Source organism: Trichoplusia ni, chromosome 13 (genome assembly GCF_003590095.1).
Source record: "Trichoplusia ni isolate ovarian cell line Hi5 chromosome 13, tn1, whole genome shotgun sequence".
Classification (NCBI taxonomy): domain Eukaryota; kingdom Metazoa; phylum Arthropoda; class Insecta; order Lepidoptera; family Noctuidae; genus Trichoplusia; species Trichoplusia ni.
In genome coordinates this window covers 11,712,707-11,733,990 of record NC_039490.1, presented here as the reverse complement: position 1 = coordinate 11,733,990, position 21,284 = coordinate 11,712,707, and the positions used below count along the sequence as shown (strand labels likewise).

The window sequence follows — 21,284 nt, the reverse complement described above, 5'->3', positions numbered from 1 at the left end:
ATTTGATAGTTTTTGGGCGGCTCAAGATTCATTATAATTTAGAAATAAAAAAGGAAGCTTAAAATATAAAAAAAGTGTTTCATTTTCAATATGGCATTACATTTTTGCTATGATCGTTATTATTAAACTTCATAGTTTTTCACATCTTGAGAATCACGCAGACAAAGTCGCGGGCAACAGCTAGTTTAAAATAAAATAGACTTTATCCTTGTTAACTCGGAGAACATTTCGTTACGATATTTTTTCGTGTCTCCACCGCCTTCGCAGTTACCAGCCCTCCATTTGATCGACAAGATACGCCCCAATCCCTTGACTCGGTGTAACGGTGCGAGAGATTTCATGTTAAAATACAATGTTTTGACAGATTTGGGCAGTCCGAATGTTTTCTTAAGTTTTGCATGTAAACTTCCCGTACTTTTTTCTTCGTGGATATAATTCTTTTTTTTGTAACTACAACCTCCAATGATTGATTTTTATATATGTTTTATTGCCCCAGTTGCTGGGTCAGTATGTACACAACGGATATATTTCAGTAATTTTAAGTATTTGCTGTTTATTTTTTTTCCTTTAACATTCTCAACTTTACTCACTCTTGCCAATATCTCTTTCCGTTTTCCTTTTATCTAGATCGTGTAAAACTTTATCTCTGAAAATCTAAATTTCAGCCGAAACAAGAAACCTATCAGTTTGTTTGACGTCATCCGTAATCTTGCTTCAGGACGCTGCCTCTCTTAAATGTTGTTTATACTTTATTTTATGGTAATAGGCTTCGGGGCCTGAAAAACAAACGGTGATAATGCGGTGATAATTCTACAGGAAAACGAAACCAGGTAGACGATGTTATTATTGTAGCAAAGGTGATTCAGTCTAAGGACCTATTGGATTTTTTGTTTTCAAAACAAAATACTTAAGTGTGTATTTAATTGAATTCTTAAGTGTTCTAACAAAGCTGAGTTCTGTTTCTTTATTTCTTCCTGGTCTTTCGGTCATTATTTCATGAGTGGTCTAATTCACGTCACTTTAGATTGAACGGATAATTATGAAAAGATTATTAGTAACGCAATGGTAAAACATGGCTAGTGACTAACATGAAATATCAATTTTCACTTTGCTTGCGAATAGCTTTGTTTTACAAAGGACGTAATTCACAGTAAACGCAATGATATTAATAGAACAAAAGCCACAACGGATGTGACGGCACATGACAGAAACATAAATTCCATGATGTCAACAAAATTAATTATAATTATGATTGACAATAAATTTTGTTCCTGCTTTTTTTAATGCACGGATAGCAGAGTGGTTGAACTTATCACGCCAAACCCACTACACGACTTATTGCGGGTTTGATCCCCACATAGAACAAGTCTGGGTGATTGAAATGAAACTACTTTTAAGGATTTTATCGCGGTTTAATTTCAGATTTTAGTTCTCGACTAAAATCAAAAGTACATTGTAGTAGTTTCATATTTTCAATGTCTAACATTCGCGTAAACCTAAGAAACTACTAAGTCTGGGTCACTTTGTGCATGTGACTTGAATGTTTGTGAAATCCTCCGCAATACAAGAATTAAATTAATAAGTGCGGGTGTCGTTTTTTTTTCAACAAAAAAAGGTACCAAATATACAAAACAGTTAGTGACATTTAATTCTTCTGAACAAATTCCAAAAAATCTTTTCCACGCAGAGGTTTTTACACCGCTAGCAACTCTAAAAAATTCAAATTTTAGTCATTCATTCAAAATGTCCATGACGGACGCACACACGCGTTTCGATATTAATACCGCTTTAAATTTATAGAGTAGGTGCTGGCGGGTGCAATGGACCTGACAGGACCATTTCCTCCCCGAGGGAGCTTTGGGACCATCCCGCATTTGTTTTTGTGGTATTTTGCGTTTTGCGACGGAATTTAGAATATAACAGCGATTCTTGGAATTTTTAGTTATAAAGCGGTATTTTATCATTACCCATGTAACTATAAAAATGTTTTGGGTAGGCGCGTGTAATTTTAAGCTTGGAGAAATTTGCACCCCTTTTAAACTACCACAGTTTTACCTTTTTATTTGAAGAGGAAAATCTGAACCGTGTTTTGAAATAATCATCAGCTATTTCGCTAACCACGTTCTAAATCCGCAGTGAAATTGATAAATCTATGGGATTCCGAAGGCATTACTTAACGCCCTTCGTTCAGGAATGCCATCAGAGGATTTTTTCTCCTCTATTTCTATGTAACTGGTTCAGTAGGTCAGGTACGTAATGTGTAAGAGTATTCCACGCAATTTTTGCTTAGTTTAGCTTATTGGTATTCAAATTCGATTTCATGGATTTTACCTGAAAGAATAAATTCTTCGGATTTTTTGTCACGTTAGTGTTTTTTGATGAAGACAAGCAAATGCTAACGTTTACTGTGTTTTTAATATTTCGACAGTTAAAAATGGTATCTTTGGAATAGAACTCAAATCAGGTGGAGCGCACAAATTATATGTAGACATCAAGATAGACAGTTCCTTTATTGAAAAAGGCATAGCGTGATGATATACGTAATTAAGAAGCAGATCAACAATTTAATTTATTACAAAACGAGGGAAAGTTGCTTTGAAAACTGGACCATCAGATCAATACCTAACCAGTGCCTCAAATTGAAGGTACTAACAGAGGCAAACGTTGTGCAAGTAACAATTATCACAGTACATTATGTTCCTATTTACAAATCATTCAGAGCACTTACATCATGTTTCACACCAGCATCGTTAATCAGTGCTCTGGTTTCGTAATATTACTCATTGCTGTTAGAAACATGGTTTTCATTACATAACGTTTCGTCTAGGTGAAAGTAATCTATACCAAGAGCCTTACAAATGCTAAAATTATTAAAATGACCAAAACCGAAAATTTTCTCCTTGTATTGGAGCAGAAAATTGAATTCAGTTTTTCGTCCAATTTTTTTCAAACAAAGTTATTTCTATTTATATGTTAAACAAAATTTCTTAATACAGGGAAAACAAGATACAAAGGTATACATTTTGCGTTGGTATCAAAGACATACATTGTTTTTTATCTGTTGCCAATGTTATCGAATTGCGGCTCCAATTTGGGGCTGAAATCGGAGAAGGAAATCTGCCTTGCATTTATTCCGTTCTTTGACAGTATCTCTTTATTATATTTACTTGTTCACCGAATATTGTGAGGTTTCTTGTTGTGGCTGGAAACAGCTCTGAATATTTCAACGGGTCAAAATTAAATGGCCGCTCGTAATAAGTACACGGACCGGGGCTTGTAACACTAAATGTTGCTTTTCGTACGATGTAAATTGTGTTTGGTAAAGTTTCATATTATTATTTTTTAACGACTCCCTCACAGAAGAATTCAATCTTTTTTCGCGATGGGTTTCACAAACATTCAAGTCACATGCACATAGATACCCTGGCTCAAGATAAGCTTGTCCAGTGTTTGTCCTGCGAGGGGATCGAACCGTGACGTCGCGCGGCTATCCGCTATCATCGTCATTTGTGTGTTTTCGGCAACAGAAATACCCACATCTTTCCACATCGAAAATTTAAACTGTTTAACTAAGACGATTCATCCATAGTAATGGGGCTTCTTTTTTACTCTTTGGATGCGAACGCAAAACCGAACGCTCACGAAGGCAACCGAACGTCAATTTCAATTTCAACTTCGCGTTTAAAACACATTACTAGTTGAACAAAACGAATATTAGTACTGACACGAAAATAAAAATGATCTCAAAGAAAATTGAACTTTATACATAATCGATAAATTTCAATTTCGTGTGACGTTCGAGCAGCCAGGTGTAAATCATACTTAAAGTGCGATTGCATCGAACAAATATTGACGCGCTTGCAACGGGTTCAATTTGGAAAATTGGGTTGGTATATGCCGTGTATTGGGAGTAATTTTTTAAAAGCAAATTGTGAAATATTGATTAAAAGTTAAGTAAAGGATGGGTGGACGGTGTAACTAAAGTGGGTGATATTGTAGAGATGAATCTAGGTGAGTTTGACCCAGCATTGGACATTTTGGTTTAAAGAGAGGTTAGTCCAGCAGTAGACTGTTAAAGACAGAAAAAGACAGATACATTTTTAGGATCATGACACTTCATTATGTTTCGTCACATTTACCATGCAAACAAAATAGTACGTTAAGCAACTATCCAGGCAGAAGCTTCGTTGACCAGTTTTTTTTTTTAATTTTACTATTTCTTTAGCCTATTTGTACGGAACCCTCAATGTATATTTACGTTGGCCATTTTAATGTATCTGAAATTCGAGCTTTCTTCTACAATTCCATAAAAACAAGCGACTACCACAATGATACATAATTCGAACAGATTTAAAACCAAAAGTAAGTTCTTTCTTACATCCGACTGGTGTTATCCAATCATCTCAAACAACTCATCATAGTCATAAAGACATCTTGTATTTATGTACATTAACTGCCAGTATTACTACTAGTATATTAGCTATAATTAATGATAACTCAATACAACAGGTCAGTAGTTCGGAAACAGGTAATGTTCAATGCGCCATTAGACTAAGCCCTTGTATTGACAGCCACTGCGTAGTTAAATTCAAAAGGTACACATTTACCATGCCCTTATATTTATAGTACAGTTTACAGCAAAAGTAGATGATTAAAATAAAAAAATAGTATTTAATTTTGATCATCTACTTTTAACGAATGGAGTTTGCGAGCTCTCTAAGAATTTGTCAAAATCATGCTGTGGACTTTATTGCTCCGATTTTTCTATAGAATTCCTTGGCGTTCAAAAAGTGCTAGCTTGTAGCATAACTGGAATAAATTGATTTTAATTTTAATGTTTGTAGAAGTTTAGAAAGATGAAAACAAATAAAAGTCCTACCGAAATATTGTTTACCCATTTCACAACTGGCATTTAAATAGTCAGTGTGATGCAGTAGCTTGGCATGTATGTGACGGTAAGACTAACGAGTTAGAATTGATTCATTTAACATATGAGCTTGCTTAATAGTGGGGCAATCAGGCAGATGCAAGACGCGAGACTAACGTGGATACGCAAGATGGCTGCCATCTAACAAGTTGTGAATTTCTTTATCATGAAATGTTGATAGTAAAGTTATAAAGAACGCCAAAAAAGTTATATAAAGCAGTGATTCCCTTCTAGCTGTTGTCAGTGGCTCGCATGCTCCGACCTCTATAAATAGAATGATCACACGGGAACTTAAAATAATATATCCTATGTGCCAATGCAGGTCATAAAATGTGTACCACAAGTTTCGTCCAAATCTGTTTAGTGGTTTTTCCGTAAAATGGTAACAAAAATTTGACTCTTATAATATTAGAAGGATAGATTAAAGATGTACTTATGAATTAAGTTGATATGTTTAAAGAGGAAACGGTTAAAAGCTTCCTGTCACAAGTCTTTTTTAATCAGAGTAACCTGCTAAAAGGTGTTATTTTTTTCAAGAGTTTATAGAATGCAATATTAAAAATCCCTGATTCAGTTATTTTAAAACCAAAAATAAACTATAAAAATACCACAATACGATACTATATCCACTATAAAGCAAAACAAACTTCAAAAAACATTCTCAATAAAACAATTCCAAGAATCACATCCATACAATTCCAACACAGCACACATAACCCGTAAACAACTGCGGCAGGTCAATAAAAGCGTAACCCGGTACAACAGGCCCTCATTGACGGCACTGTCCATTGTAAGGGTTATCAAACATTGGTTCATTGTAGACCGAGTATACAACACTGTTTAATATATGTATTGAACTTTACGAGGTACAAATTGTATAAATTGTACAGCCATTGGATGTCGTAGTAATATACGGTTATGAGTTTTTAATAATAATACATGGGATTATTATTTTTCGTAATTTATTGTTATTTGCTAGGTATGTCTAGAGGTTTTGTTTATGTTATTTTAATTCAATAATTTGTGTTCAGTGATGAATTTGAGGTAAATTGGTCGTGTTTGTATTAGGAATTTGACAACAATAATTGTTTTTTTTTTTATTTTTCAATGGAATTCTGTTTTCTTTTGATACCATGATACGGACAAATTTCATATATGTATATATCGTTAGGTTTGTGACTAGATCGTTTTGCATTTAAAATCAAATGATTTTTAAACACCAAAATTTAGATAATTAATATTATGGATGTATTTATCTAATACTCAAAATACAAGCTTTGCTTAGTTTGAAGCTACTTAGATGGGAAGCTAGATGGCGTTGTGTGAAAGTTGTGGAATATTATATTAAGGTACCTTGTGTATTCTCAAGGGTAGAACCATTCACAGCTTATTGCATTAAAGGGATTCCTCTGCTTAACACCTCAAGATCTACATTCCTACCAACAATGGTATACGTATCTTCACGAAATAAATCGCCGTGCAATCGCAAGGGGTTGTAGAACACGTGGCGCTGGGGAACATAAGAAAGAGATGCCCATTTCACGGTGCTTAGAACATTACCAGTCTCACTGTGCAGTGTTATTGTATGGTGCAGTTGATAAGCGGTAGCGATTTTGTAGGTACAAGAATGAACGTCCAGTGCGGAATTTGGTGCTTTTTTTGCGTATTCCTGAATTAGAGCAAATTGAAAGATTGTAGACTTATGATAGAGATGATGCACGTAGATGTGCTATATTTTATTGCTGTATTACAATGTATTTAGTAGATACATAGTATTTTAGTGCTCTACTTTATTAAATGTATTGTTTTTTTGTACAGTTTGATATGTTTTTTATTACTGCAGAGATATTCGGAGAACATCGCTTAAAGTATATACATAAGAGGGAAATATTTTTAGCTTTTATTATTCTGGAAGAAAAATTGACAAGTTTAGATAGTTATTTGTCTATAAAATCATCAAAACGTAAAAAGAAGGAACACCTCGCCTATTATATACCTATTCCATCAAATCCGTTTAAGCTCAAATATTCAGGTTATAAAACCAATCCTTTCGCTTGCAACATGCACCACACGACGCATACAAACATAAGGCACAGATCACACTGTGGAACGCACTTACTTCCAAATTGCTCGCAGTTTATGCGCGCCCTTACTCACACCGAATGTAATTATCGTGAGCTGCTCATATCGTCGCACTAACGAGAAACGACCTAGATAAATCTCACAAAAACATATTAAGTCATTAATCTTTATTTTTGCCTAAATTTCAGCCGGAGAAAATTTTAGGTTAGACATTTATGTCTGACACAGTCTGGTCCTGAAATATTGCGGTTTCCATTTAAATAAATCTGGGTTTATTTGACAATGGAATTATTTTATTTTCTCTTGGATGAAATTTTGGTACCTGGGTGTTTCAAGTACAAACAATGTTGAGTGACTTATCTTACTTATTATCAAGGGTGATCTTGAATTTCGTCGATTGAACAGTATGATCTAGTTTAATTTATACCATGGCCAAAAATGCTGTGGTTTTTTTACTTGTGTGCCTCAAAGCGCATATTTGACCTCACCGCTGGCAAGTAGAAAATTAGCATGGATATTACTGCAGTGTCCTGCAACACTTCCCCAAAATTAATAGCAAAAGTAGTATCTTCCTTTAGATGGCCGTCTAAAACTGAATATAATGTTTGTAAGGCTCTTACGATACGATTATCCAATAGTGCATAATTCAGAATCCTTCCATCACAGCTAGCATCACTGGTATTATAATAAATAAATAAATAAATAAATGCGGACAACATCACATACATTGTTCTGAACCCAAAGTAAATTGCTAAAGCACTTGTGTTATGGAATTCAGATACAACGAAGGAACCACAAACACCTAGACCCGAGACAATGTAGAAATGTGAATTTTTACATTGACCCGACCGGGGATCGAACCCGGGACCTCAGAGCTAGCGACACCTTGAAACCGGTGCGTACACTACTCGACCACGGAGGTCGTCATAATAGTTTCAGCTGTCCTTTTATCACACAATCGTAAACTCCCGCCAAACAAGCAGCATCTAATTTAGAATTCTACATATTCATATCATGGAACTGTAACAATTTAGCTTCACATAAGAAAGCTCTAATTTCACGGCTTAAGCTTAGCTTCAGCCAAATTAATATCCGCGTGCCAGTGCGGGGCTTAGAGGGGAAGGGAGAGGGGACCAAGGGGGGGGCTGTGCTAATCTGTTTCTATCCGTGTTACTGAACTTGGGACTAATGCGAAAGTTCCGCCATGTTTACCACTCAACGCCAAGGGTTTATGACTTTATGCTCCAATTTGAGTGTTATTGGGATACTAAGGAATGTTTTTTGATGAGTATTTTTTTATAATACAAGAATGATTGAAAATTGGAAAATGTGTTAAACGTTTTTTTTTAATTCAAATTTGATATCGATGGACGGTTTCAAAAGGCGTGAAATTTTTATTCGTTTAAATTAACATGAATAATGTAGTATCGAATGACGCTCCGCGAGTACACGCGTAAGCCTTGGAAAGTCTACAAAAGCTCACATATCCACCAAACCGCTAAGAAGCAGACAAGTGCGAGTCGGACTAATATCCTAATAATACTAATCGGGTGACAACCAACCGATTAGTATTGTTTAAGACTGTTGCTTCTCCTCGTTGTTATTTTTTAAAATTTTATTTTTATAGCAGCAACACAAATACATCATTAGTGAAAAGCTTCAACTGTCCAGTCATCACAAGATATAGTCTGGTGACGAACGGACAGCAGAGCCTCAGAAATCGGGACCCGTTTTTACCCTTTGGGTACGAAACCCAAAAAACTAGCTTCGAACATAAATATTAATATAACCTTTCGTATTCCCAACTTTATTTCCACGCACTTTCGGTATATATTACAACATTCACGAACACATGGTTTTGTTGGATAAGTTATTTGATAACAAGTCCAAAGTGAACCACTACATTACAATATTCAGTGAATGTTTGATGAAGTGGCTTGAACACTTATTATGAGATGTAAATACTCGACAGGTGACGGTGAAAGCGAGATACCACTATCACAAATATAGAGTGACATCCCACTTCAACAATGACTATAGTTCTGCCTAAAGAGGTTTTAGTACGTGCACAGATATCAGCTGATTAGTTTTGAAGAGGCTGCTCTGAAGTGATGCATCAATATTTAACCCTCCATATAGGGTAAGCAATGCCTTGGGATATTGACATCCTAACCCTCGAATCAAAGCACTTTAGACGGAATCGTGGTATTACATACCTTATAAGCAAAGTTTCGTATCTTCACCAACTCCACTTAAGAGATACATGTTCTTTTCTTTTAAAGACCTGACTACTAGTGCTTATTAAAAATATACTTCCACTTTTTTTAAACAAAAAACCATTCAATTAGTTTATAGTTCGAAAGCAATTGGCGGTCTTACTTTTAATACATAAATATGGCTTTGATCTTTCAAACGTACATACATTAAAAGGCCGCGTCTAATTATGTAGAATTATGACTCCAAACTTGTACAATGATTTAGGGTTAACTCATAAGCTTGTTCATTTGGTACCATAAAATAAGTCGTTAACAGGTAAATCCGTTGTGTTCCAGGCAAAAATAACATTGAAAAAGAAAATCGCATCGGAACCACACATAATTTTACGAAAAAAAAATTCTACATCATTAGTAACAACATGCCTAAATGTAAACCCAAAATACACGCTTCGAATGTCCTCATTTCAACTGCCGCTTGTACTTACATTTATGTGCCAAACAAATTGTATTAGCATGTTATAATTTCAAGAGAAACAGTAATAATAAGGAACTATAAAAGAGAAAATTGTAAAGTTATCTTTGTTGCCTTGTGTAGGAAGAAATGTTTATTTAATTAGTTTAAGTCTTGAAACAAAAGTTTGTCTTTGAACCAGTAAAATAACTCTTGAAAGGTTTTGTTATTCCAAAGAAGATCTTGTAATTATATTTTTCATTTTACCAAAGCTACGAAACAGATAACGCCTTTTCATTGTCCTTTCTAATTACCGTGTTTCTAACATGTTATTTGATTCCATCGATGCGTGTCTACTTTAAATTCACAAAGCAATAGTTCTATACCAAGGGTTCAACATAAGCCCTTAACATAGCTGTTAAGTTTACAACCTTTGATACTCTATACGATACCAGCTGCATTCTTAATGCCGTCATTAAATCGTTCCTGCGTGCTAACACTTTCTATTTCAGTGCCAACAGTTACATGCATTTACACATGTTTAATTTGGTTTTCCTTTGTTACAGGTTCAAAGCACATGATCTCAGAATGGAGAAGACCGTCTGGATGGTCCTGACCCTGTTCGTGGCGTCTACTCTCGCCGATTTCACCAGCAACTGTCCACAAGAATGTAAATGCGTTTGGGCGAGCGGTAACAAGCAGGCTGACTGCTCACATTCCCATCTACAAGACATACCTAAAAACTTAAGTTCAGAGATACAAAACCTCGATCTAACAGGGAACGAACTGTACGAGGTCACCAGACATGCCTTCCAAGATGTCGGCCTAATAAACTTAAAGAAACTCATACTGAAAGAGTGCAAACTTATCACTATACAAAGAAATGGCCTAAGTGGACTTGCCATTATGATTGAACTAGATTTATCCAAGAACGACTTGAAGATGTTACACGCTGACACATTCAGAGAGACAGCGAAGATAAGATGGATCCTTCTAAACGATAACCAGTTAGAAAAATTAGAAGATGGTCTGTTCAATAATTTGCCATTCTTACAAAAAGTAGATCTTAGCAACAATAAAATATTGCAAGTTGGAATGAAGACGTTTATGAACGTACCGAAACTAAACATCCTCAGACTAGATGGAAACAAATTGGAATACTTAAAAATAGACACATTAAGCGCCTTAACATCGCTATCAAATTTAGACGTCCACGACAATCCATGGCGCTGCGACTGCTATCTCCAGCCTTTCAGAAACTGGGTGATCAGCAAAAACTTCTACACTTCACCAATATCCTGTGTAGAGCCACCAAAAGTACATGGAAAGCTGTGGAAGGAGCTGGACTCCAGTGACTTTGCCTGCAAACCAAGTATTGTGTACCCATCTGCTAGTACTACCTTACGTACATCAGACAATAATGTCACCCTCGCTTGCCAAGTCAACGGCAACCCTTTACCAGAAGTCAACTGGGTGCTAAACGCTCAAATCATAGACGGTGCTTATAGATACCAAGGGGAACTCAAATACTACATTGTTCAAACTAATTATGAGAACAGCAAATGGGTTAATCTGACTATCGTTGATGTAGGTACTACTGACAATGGAGAGTACTTATGTGTTGCGAAAAACCCTGGCGGGGTTGAAGAGAGGAGTCTAACATTAGCAGTGACTCAAACCCCTCCCGGTATAGTGGTCCCAACTGGTATGGATAACAACATGTTACCAGTTTTGATAGGTCTCTCGTGCACTGCTGCGATCTTTTTAATCATCCTTGTGATAATCTGCTACTGCTGCTGTAGAAAACGAGGTTCTGATAAGAAGAAACAGGCGAATTCGAACGGGGAAGCTTTGATTGAAGGCTCCGTGATACCTGAGATGGAGAAGAGTTTGATCACTGCTGTGAATCCAGTGACGAAACCTCCGAGGAGGTACGACGCGCCGCCATCGATAACGAGCGGAGCGACAGAAATGTCTGAACTGAATAAAACATTGCTGGACAATGATTCTGTTTTTGGTAAGTTGAGTTTGTTAATGTCACTTCAAGCAATCGATTTAGAATATGATAGGCATGTATCTAAGAAAGCACCTTCGCCAAAAATATGTACGACTCATCAAATAGGACTTTGTAATCTTTCCACATTTTCAGAAGTAAGTGTAAAAAGTAGGTATGATTAGCAAAAAAAAAATATCAGTATTAAGTTAATATAAATCCCATAAGCCCATAATCTTTAGGTATCCTGCACTATCAATACTGTAGATAAGTGAGTAAGCTTGAATGTTTGCATTACACAAAGATAACTATTATCGCAAACCGTTAGTGTTATCATGAGGTGATTGACTACTTCACAAGCGGTTACTGGAAATTGAAGCAATAAATAATAACTGCATTTATCATAGGGATAGGCTACATGACTTACTGCATTATGACTAATATCCTTTTTCTGTTTCAGCTCACAACGAAGACGAAAAACGATCTCTCGGCTACGACCACTTAATGAAACAATCGCAGGATGCTCTTAACGTAGAATATGGCCGCACCGACGGACGAGCTTATCCTCCGGATCTGCTCTCGTTCCCTCCGAGAGCTGCCCAAATCTCGCCGGCGGCCAGCAACGCGTCCACCGTCCCGGACACCACTAGACTACCACCGCAGTTAAATCCTATCAGTCCGATACATTCTCCCATTTATGGCACAGCGAACCAAAACCTGTTTAGAACACTGCCATATTCGCGCTCTCAGTCCCCCTTCACAGCGCCCATCACTCCTCCCGTCGTTACTCCTAGGCAGGGATACGTTACCATCCCTCGAAGACCTAGAGTCCCCAGCTGGTCGAGTACAGCAAGTACGGCAATCCTACCAAGCTCCGAAGCACAGGAACCCCTGTATGATAATCTTGGACTCCGAACTACAGCCGATGGCAGCTCAGTGCTATCTTTGAACAAAGCGGGCTTAGAAACTCAATTTTCTCCTATGAGGAACCGGCCCTTACCTGCCACACCAACAGCCTATCCCAACAGTCCACACCAAGTTTTCTACGCACCTATAGAGGAACAGGAACCAGCACCATCACCAGTTCCTCCTCAACTCAACCCTCGAAACAGTATTTGCTCGCAAATGTCGAATCAACTGTCCACTCCGGGGCCACAAGAACCAATCAACCCAAGAATGAGCTGGACTGCGAAAAACACTTCGACTCCTCAACCTGAGCCAAGGAAAGTCTTGTTCAGCGACAATAAAAGCGATTCACAATCACACGTGTCAGACAGCAGTACTCTTAGTCGAAGAGGCAAGCCAGAGACCGGGTCGCTCAGAAGAATCCCAAGAGTCGACAGCAAGGAGGAGCCGAGCTCTCCATCCAAAGATGAAATCAAGAAGAACGACAGTACACTGAACCAGTCGGGGACTTTGGGCAGGAGTGGAAAGATCCCGCCACGACCACCGCCGAAGCCGAAGAAAAAGCCGAGTACAGAAGTGAATCCAAACGAGCCGCTGTTTGAGGACGAGGGGGAGGATGGTACGGAGGTGTAAAAAATTAGACTAAAGGTTTACCAAAGTGCCAATGAGCTTTTAGTGAGATGAGAGACCTACACGGTAACAGTGAAAAGACGGGATAATACAATTAATTTTTCCGCGGTGCTCTTGTAAATAGACGTTTGTGCTAGATTTTTTACTTGTCGCGTAAATTTATGGACCATTTCTAATAATGTCATAGTAACGCAATTGGATTTCGCGTACACTGTTGATTTTAAGTATTTATTGTTTGTGGTACTCTTTTGTTAGGACGGATGGTAACTGAATGATGCTAATTAATTTAGCGAGGATTTTCATCAATTTCCAAGACTGATTATTAATCTAAATTGACACGCTTTTGTGGTTTGTTAACAGTTTCAAGTAGATTTCTTTTAGTGAATTAATGATCATCAATTATTTAAGTTGAACAATTCTTGATTTAGTGCTCGAAATTATCTCTCATATCATAAATTATAAGTAGTTATGGCTATGAAATTCCATTACATTTTTACATTCCCGAATCTAGGATTGGTTCTCAAAATTCCGCTTGAGACTGTGGACTTACCTACATTTATTTGACATTCCGAAAGCATTCTGTAGCAGCATCCACACATTGCTAGAATGATATTCACATAGATTATGGAAGACTGAGGCAATCCGCTTTTCTGCTGTTGATCACGTCAATAGTTTTGTTAAGCTTTATGTGTTTGTTTAGATCTATGTTTCGTGTTTGTGTTGCACATTTTCCTTCCACTTCATGTACGCTTTTGTTTTCATGACGAGAAATGAATATGAACACTAGAACACGTACTTATCGTGATATTGCTTTGATTTTGTTTCAAAAGTGACCTTTGGTTTGAATGTTTAGAACTCATTTTGCATTAATTCTACGAAAGAAACAACTTTAGTTAGACCTTGTTATTGGTCGCTCAGTCGGAACAATTATCGGTATGTACTTTTTTTAGAAGACAGTCAATCATTGGAAATCTTTTTTATTCCTCTGTGCAACTCTTATATTTACGTGTGTCAATTTTGTTATTTTTGTGTACAAAGCTTTTGTGTTGTCTGCAATATAAGCTTCCATTGCCGAAGTTTTCTCTATTCACCCATTCACCATTAGTTATATTGTACCAGTAGCGAGACACAAAATATTCATGTTTAGTTTGTATTCGATAAAATGTGCAACGCAACGCGTGCAGCCACCGTCTACTAAAATATTTAACTTTGTATTCTCTAAGTTAACAACATTTTAGTTTTTAGCCCGAGGCTGTTTCTGCTAACATTTTATATATTCCCATCCATTCGTAGAAGAATCAGTGGTAAAATCTTCCGTTACCATAAAGGATTGAATTTGTTTTTAATTGAAATAAGCAAGATGTTGCTTTAATTTTAGCCTTGTAAGAAATGTATTATGAAATTGATATCAACTTGTGCAGCGCCTGTAATAGAAACACTGAAGCTTAGTCTATCTTTAAATTGTAGAGTTTTAAAATAGGACGCGTAGGCTCATGTTAATCATTCCCTTGCATAATTTCTTTCCTACAAGAGCCAATCTAAATCTCTGACTCCCGACTTCTTAAGTCCCTTACCGCCATTTAATTCTGATCAACGTGATGACTGAGAGTACAGGTATCGGAGATTTCAGTAGCCTCTTGACATAATGGTTAATAAACTTGTGTAAATGCAAATCTTTTTCGCTAGACTATTGCCACTTGATAGCGACATCTAGCGTCGGTTCCCTACAATTTAGAGTTACACTAAGCTAATTTCAATTTACGAGAAATAGTTCCTAAACGTTTTAAACCATGTGTTAGCTTATATTAGTAGCTAATTTATCAAGTTATGATTTAAGTATTTGCTTATATTCTGGTGCATATTTTTATATACATTTTATTATGTGTCTATTTATTTTTTTAATTGTATACCATGGTCTCTTACTTAAAAATGCTTTAGGGTGATTTTTTTATTTGATACCTATTTTCATAATGGGTGCTATTTTTTAACCATTTGAGTAAAATCATTTGTGAATGATTTTATTTTTCATGCAAATATCAAGTCGTGTTCATCGTACTATCCCTAATTTGTATGACAGAAAAAATCTTGGAATATTTTAAGAAAACTTATGACCGAATATTAAATCAGCAAGTCGTTGTTCAGTATGTTCGTCTCGACCACTTCAAATATGTAAGACGGATAGACATTGAAAAAAGTTTAAAATTTAAACTGAATACAGAAGGTATTCGCTGGTTAAACATATTGATCAAGCATATTTAAGTAGGAGGCAAGTTTTAATTTAGTTAAACAAGTACATGACAACGTTGTATTTTGATGAAATGTTGTAATTTTGTTAGTGAACTATAATCACGCACTTAGCAGCTAGGGCGTGTACAGAATCAATGGTTTTATTGTAATCATGGTGTTTTTATTCAATAAAATGTTTTAATTTTAAATGCAATCATGATTTTAAAAGCTAAAGGTGGCATAACACTACATTGTGCCAGGAACCAAGATCTAGTAACGTGTTATAAGAATAGAGCAGTAAGGGTCCCAAAACGGTCCCTAGAGAGTCTCTAAAAGATAAGATAGATTTGCCATGTTAATATGTGCTTTATGTCGACTCAATAAGGTTCAAATCTCTCTCAATCTTCAGGGACTTAGCTAATTCACTTAAAATCTCTGATGCAGTGTAGTGTTACCGCTACAATGTTTTGTTTTAACGTATGCGTCCTTTGTACAAATCAAATGTTTCACAAATTAATTAACTAGTTCTTTAGGAACGCGTTTAGTTCAAAACGCTGTTTGATTTATAGTTAGTTTGTGCTGCCCAACCGTCTCGCATTATTCCATTTTTTATTTGTAAATTGTACTACGTACAATATTTTTACAATGTTTACTGTAGAAATCCAGTTTTTATAGTTTTAAGCTAATGTAAATAGAAACATTATTAAAAGTGATTAAAGCTATATTTAATAGTTTTTCGTTTTATTTTCCAATTGTTTACGTAGCAGTTGTTTTTCAGGTTGGGGAATCATTTCTAACTCATATACCAGTTAGTTCACAAGTATGTCAGAAAAATGGGGTGGAAGCCTATTAAGGTAAGGTCAAATTAAGAAACCTGACGTCCTGGACCAAATGTTACTTTTTTAATGGCCTAGTCAAAGTTGAGTGGCATTTGCGTAAAACTTTTCGTGACTAGTACTTATCATTTGAATACATAGGTACATTCAAAAGATAACTTGCCTGTTGACCCTTGGTTCTGAAATATTCTGAATGTTGTAACCAAAATTCAAAGACCCTCTTTAGATGCCGTCATTTTTATCACCATAGTCTACCAATAGGAAAAGAATCCTTCGATCCTTGTTAATCTCCTGAAAAGTAAGACACTAATATTTACCAAAGCCTAAAATCCAATCGGTAAGGTCGACTTTCGTAAGTTAACAAAACATCAGAAAAAAAATAACGAGCAGTTTTATTATGACTTTCGAAGTTAAAACATTCACAAACAAAGGGCCAAATAAATCGTGACCTCTGTTCGACTTATTCGTCTTTTTATTTAAGTTTTGACCTCCAAACCACAGAGTAGAGAAAGAGGTAGAGAGTTCACAAATAACTAGCCAGTGAAGGTCTACCAATGTTTATGAGGAAATCTAGTTTCCAAATATTGAAATCTGGAATCTGCAGTGATTTAGTGCGGTGGTCAATGCTCAACCCTCTCCAACATGAGAAGAGGCTTGTGCCCAGCAGTGGGACGTAAATATGCTGGTATCATTGTAAAGGGACTGTCACCACGTTTAGCATTATTATTGCTGGTGTGGTACTACGAAGTACGAAAGTAGCTGCCACCCTTCCACAAGAGCATTAATACAACCTTGGAGAGTTACTAACCTTAGACTTCCAGTTAAAAAAACAATTACAGAGAAAATCAGCAAACAAACTAACCATACCAATATCGAATATTAGGACTACACATATTGAAAGAAAGAAACCAAGATTCGGACTTCACATCATTTTCGAGTTCTTGGTTATTTTATTTGAGTCCCGATATTCCGAAATAAACCTTTAGTTTTTATTATCCGCCGACTGTTCGAACAATGGATATTATTATGAGAGCATATTTTGACGGCGGTCCGTGGTGAATTTTTGAGTTATTATTTTTGTCGAAGAACAAAAACGTGGTTTTAACTCATTGGTTTTATGTGGCAAAATATGGCTCAGATAGCCCACGAATTCAGACGCTAGGAAACTAAAATTGACAATAATTAAAGAAAAAACCAAACACTGCTCATTTCTGTTTAATACTCTAAAATTTGCGTACATTTATAAACGTTTAATTTTTAAATCAGATGATATACTTCATTCATTATTCTAGCAGAATGAAAAACAGGAATAGTCCAGCGAAGTAAGTCAACACGCCAAACTGTGTGCGACGAGTCACTTGTTAACCATACCGTTAAATCTAACGAATCCAAAATCCAGCCTTAACAAAGCTAGAGAAAATCCTAGTCAGGACTTATTCAAAACGTCTAAAATGTTATTTATGCTGATGATTCTTTGATCTTTCAAAACATTAGGATCTAATGTCTAATGAACATTAGGCACACGCGGCGAAACCCACGCAGTCCCACTAATCATTTAGACACAAAAATGCACAAAGGAGAGCGAAAACAGTGGATTAGATAAAAAATCTTTGAAAAGACAACCTTATTGGCTATGATTTAAAGGTGCTATTACTGACACGGTGCTCAGTGCACACACAGTGTGTTCAATGGAATACACTCTTTAATAAAATGAAATATTAGAACATGTACATATTTAGCCTATTAGCAAAGACAGTTAGAAAAAATGCCGAATAATTTTAGCTTAGACCTGTTATACAAATTGTAAATAAACTTTAGCTTTTTAAACGATAGGCCGTGACGCTTTTTTGCTCGACTTGGTGGGGGCACGGCCGTGCCCCCAGATACAACAACAAAATCGTTGTATGTTTATTTATTTATTTATTTATTTATTTATTTATTTATTTAGGCAAACCAACTAAATACACACATAGATATTTATAGTACATCATTACAAATAGAATAGCAATGCATGCATCTAAATTAAAGGTAAGCACAGCATTTTATAAGGATCCCACTAGGTCTACAATAAAAATTAATATAAACATGGATAACATTGTGATTACAATCATTGATACTTATATAACTAAATTATTTCGAAAAAATAATAATAATTAAATAACATTAAATTGAATTCAAAAGAATTGAATAAAGTTAGATAAGTTTAATTGAATTAGAATAAACAACATTGAATTAGAAACAACCTAACGACACAACAAAAAGGAAGAGAAATAAAAATAAAAATAAAAATTTAGCATTATTGCGCAAACATTACATATTAGTGAGCACAGCTCTTTTAAACTCAGAGATGCTGCTTGAAAAAATGTCCAAGTCACAATCATGAAAGATGTCGTTACACCTTCTGAGAACATAGGAGAGGGGGGCATTATTCCCGTACTTGGTTTTGCGGCCATCAGGAGCAAAAGGTTTATAATTATGAAGTCTAGCTGATGTCCGGGGTGTATTAATGTTAATTAATGATAGTAGTTGTGAACAATCCACGCCTTGATTAAATATCTTGAATAGGAAAACAAGACCTGCAAAATCTCGACGCCAGTGTAAGGATTTCATCCCAAAATAATTAACTCTATCTTCATAGTTTTTGATTGTATACCTTATGCCTGCTTTATACGAGAGTCTTTTTATAAATTTTTTTTGAATTCTTTCGATACGTTGAATATGGATATTATGTATTGGGTACCAGACGATAGAGCAGTATTCTATATGACTACGAACTAATGAGGAGAACAGAATTTTCAGTGCTGTTAAATTATTAAATTTTCTTGTGTTACGGTTTAAAAATGCTAACATTCGATTGCTTTTGTTTATTATGTTTTCGATGTGTGTTTGAAATGTCATTTTAGAGTCCATAATAATGCCTAGATCTCTTACTTCAGATACTTTACTTAAAATTTGGTTCCTCATTGTGTACGTAGAATTAAATTTATGTTTTTTACGAGAAAATTTGATATGATAACATTTACTCACATTGACTTGCATGCTATTATTCTCACACCACACACAGACTCTGTTAATATCCTGTTGCAGGAGGCTTTCATCGTTCTTTGTCATAACAACCCTATAACATTTTAAATCGTCAGCATACATTTCAAAATGAGAATTTTGTATGGAAAATTTAATATCGTCAATAAACATTGTAAACAGTATTGGGCCCAGATGGGACCCCTGTGGTACACCAGATGTGGGTGTAAAGGTGTTAGATGAATGCCCATTTACTACTACTTTTGCTGTACGGCCTATTAGATATGACTGGAACCATTCCAGAAGTGACCCGTGAACACCAAAGTTGATTCTGAGCTTATGTAACAAGATACTATGCTCCACTTTGTCAAAAGCTTTGCTGAAATCGCTGTAAATGGCGTCAACTTCGTTACCGTTACTCATGTAAGCTAGAGTTCGTTCGACAAAGCTAGTCAAGTTTGTAGCTGTTGATCTGTTTCTAAGGAAGCCATGTTGATGTTCCGTAATAGAACCTTTGATATGCCAATTCAATATGGGGCACAAAAGCGATTCAAAAACCTTTGACAAAGTGGGCAATATACTGATAGGCCTGTAATTACAGACATCAGTCCTATCCCCCGATTTTGGAATTGGTATTACTATGGCCTCCTTCCAGATCTCCGGAAAAACCCCTTCAGATAAGGATCGGTTGTAAATGATATGCAATGGCTTAGATAAGACATTAGCACACTCCCTAATAAACAATGGAGGTATACCATCAGAGCCCGGCCCCTTGGCAACGTTTAAGTTCTTAAGTTTGCTCTGTATACTAGATTCCGATAATGTTACTTGATGTAAGCTGTTACTATTGCTAGGTTTATAAGTATTTGCACGGTCTGGATTACTACTAGAAACAGGGCTATATACCGATGCAAAATTCTCCGCAAATAAATTTGCTATGCTCGTGCCGTCGGTCGCAGTTCTATCATTGAGCCTCATGTTTCTTGGTACTACGCTTTTGCTATCGCGTTTGTTTTTTATGTATTGCCAGAAATATTTTGGATTCTTAATTACATTACTTTGAACGTTTTGTAAATACTTCTGGTGCAGTTCTTTTATTTTTCGGTTACATCGGTCCTTAAGTAATATGTATTCGTATTCATCTCGTTTATTTTTAAATTTTTTCATCCTCTGCCTACATTTTTCTTTTTCTTTTAACATTTTTATTATACTATTATTGTACCAAACGGGATATAACTTTTTACTAGAATTTTGTAGTGGGACCAATTCAGATATAGCCTCCCGAAGTACAGAATAAAACGCAGTAATTGACATATCGACGGTATCTGATTTTAAAACAGTATCCCAATCTATCTCCTCAAGACGATTTCTGATTTCAATGTAGTCAGCTTTATGGAATGCATACTTCTTAGTCATTTTATTTTTAAGAGTTTTCGGAAGATTGAGATGTATGTTAATCTGCAAAGGTGGGTGAAAATCATCGACTTTTGATATTGAATCACAGGACCGGGTTACCTCGATTGGATAAGTCAAATTGGATATGACTAGGTCTAGAATCCTGTCCTGTTTATTTTGGATTGAATTATACTGGTACAGGTCATTGGATGATAAGAATTCTATAAAAGTTTTACATATATTATTGGTGCCGATATTTGGTTCCGCATGTTGGTGCAGTGATTCTTTTGTCCATTTTATGTTACCTAAGTTGAAGTCACCTATTATGATTACGGGTCGATCGTCAATTATGCTGCTAACCTTATTTGTGAAGTAAGTCACAAGATCAATGTTTACTGGAGGGGCCAAATATCACATTTTTCAATGCCATTTTATCGTTGTTGATTCGTTTACCAGCTAAGATTCCTCGAGAAAATCGACGTACATTTAACAATGATGGATTTTTGTTGCAATGAAATAACGAAGACTATACATATTTTTTATTCTAGCACATAAGTTCTAACACTAGTGTTTATATAATTTAATCTCCTTTTGTCCGTCC

At 35.8% G+C, this 21,284-nt stretch overlaps 1 protein-coding gene across 1 annotated transcript in view; it reads left to right on the top strand.

Annotated features, from left to right (window-relative positions):
* LOC113500331 overlaps window positions 1-16,162 on the top strand; it is a 71,216-nt gene extending 55,054 nt beyond the window's left edge. Inside the window, exons 2-3 of the mRNA XM_026881082.1 lie at window positions 10,243-11,693; window positions 12,130-16,162. Of these exons, the coding sequence (XP_026736883.1) occupies window positions 10,265-11,693; window positions 12,130-13,208 (2,508 nt within the window). The 5' untranslated portion in view covers window positions 10,243-10,264 and the 3' untranslated portion in view covers window positions 13,209-16,162. The remainder of the gene's footprint in view (window positions 1-10,242; window positions 11,694-12,129) is intronic.
* The last annotated feature ends 5,122 nt before the right edge of the window (window positions 16,163-21,284 follow it).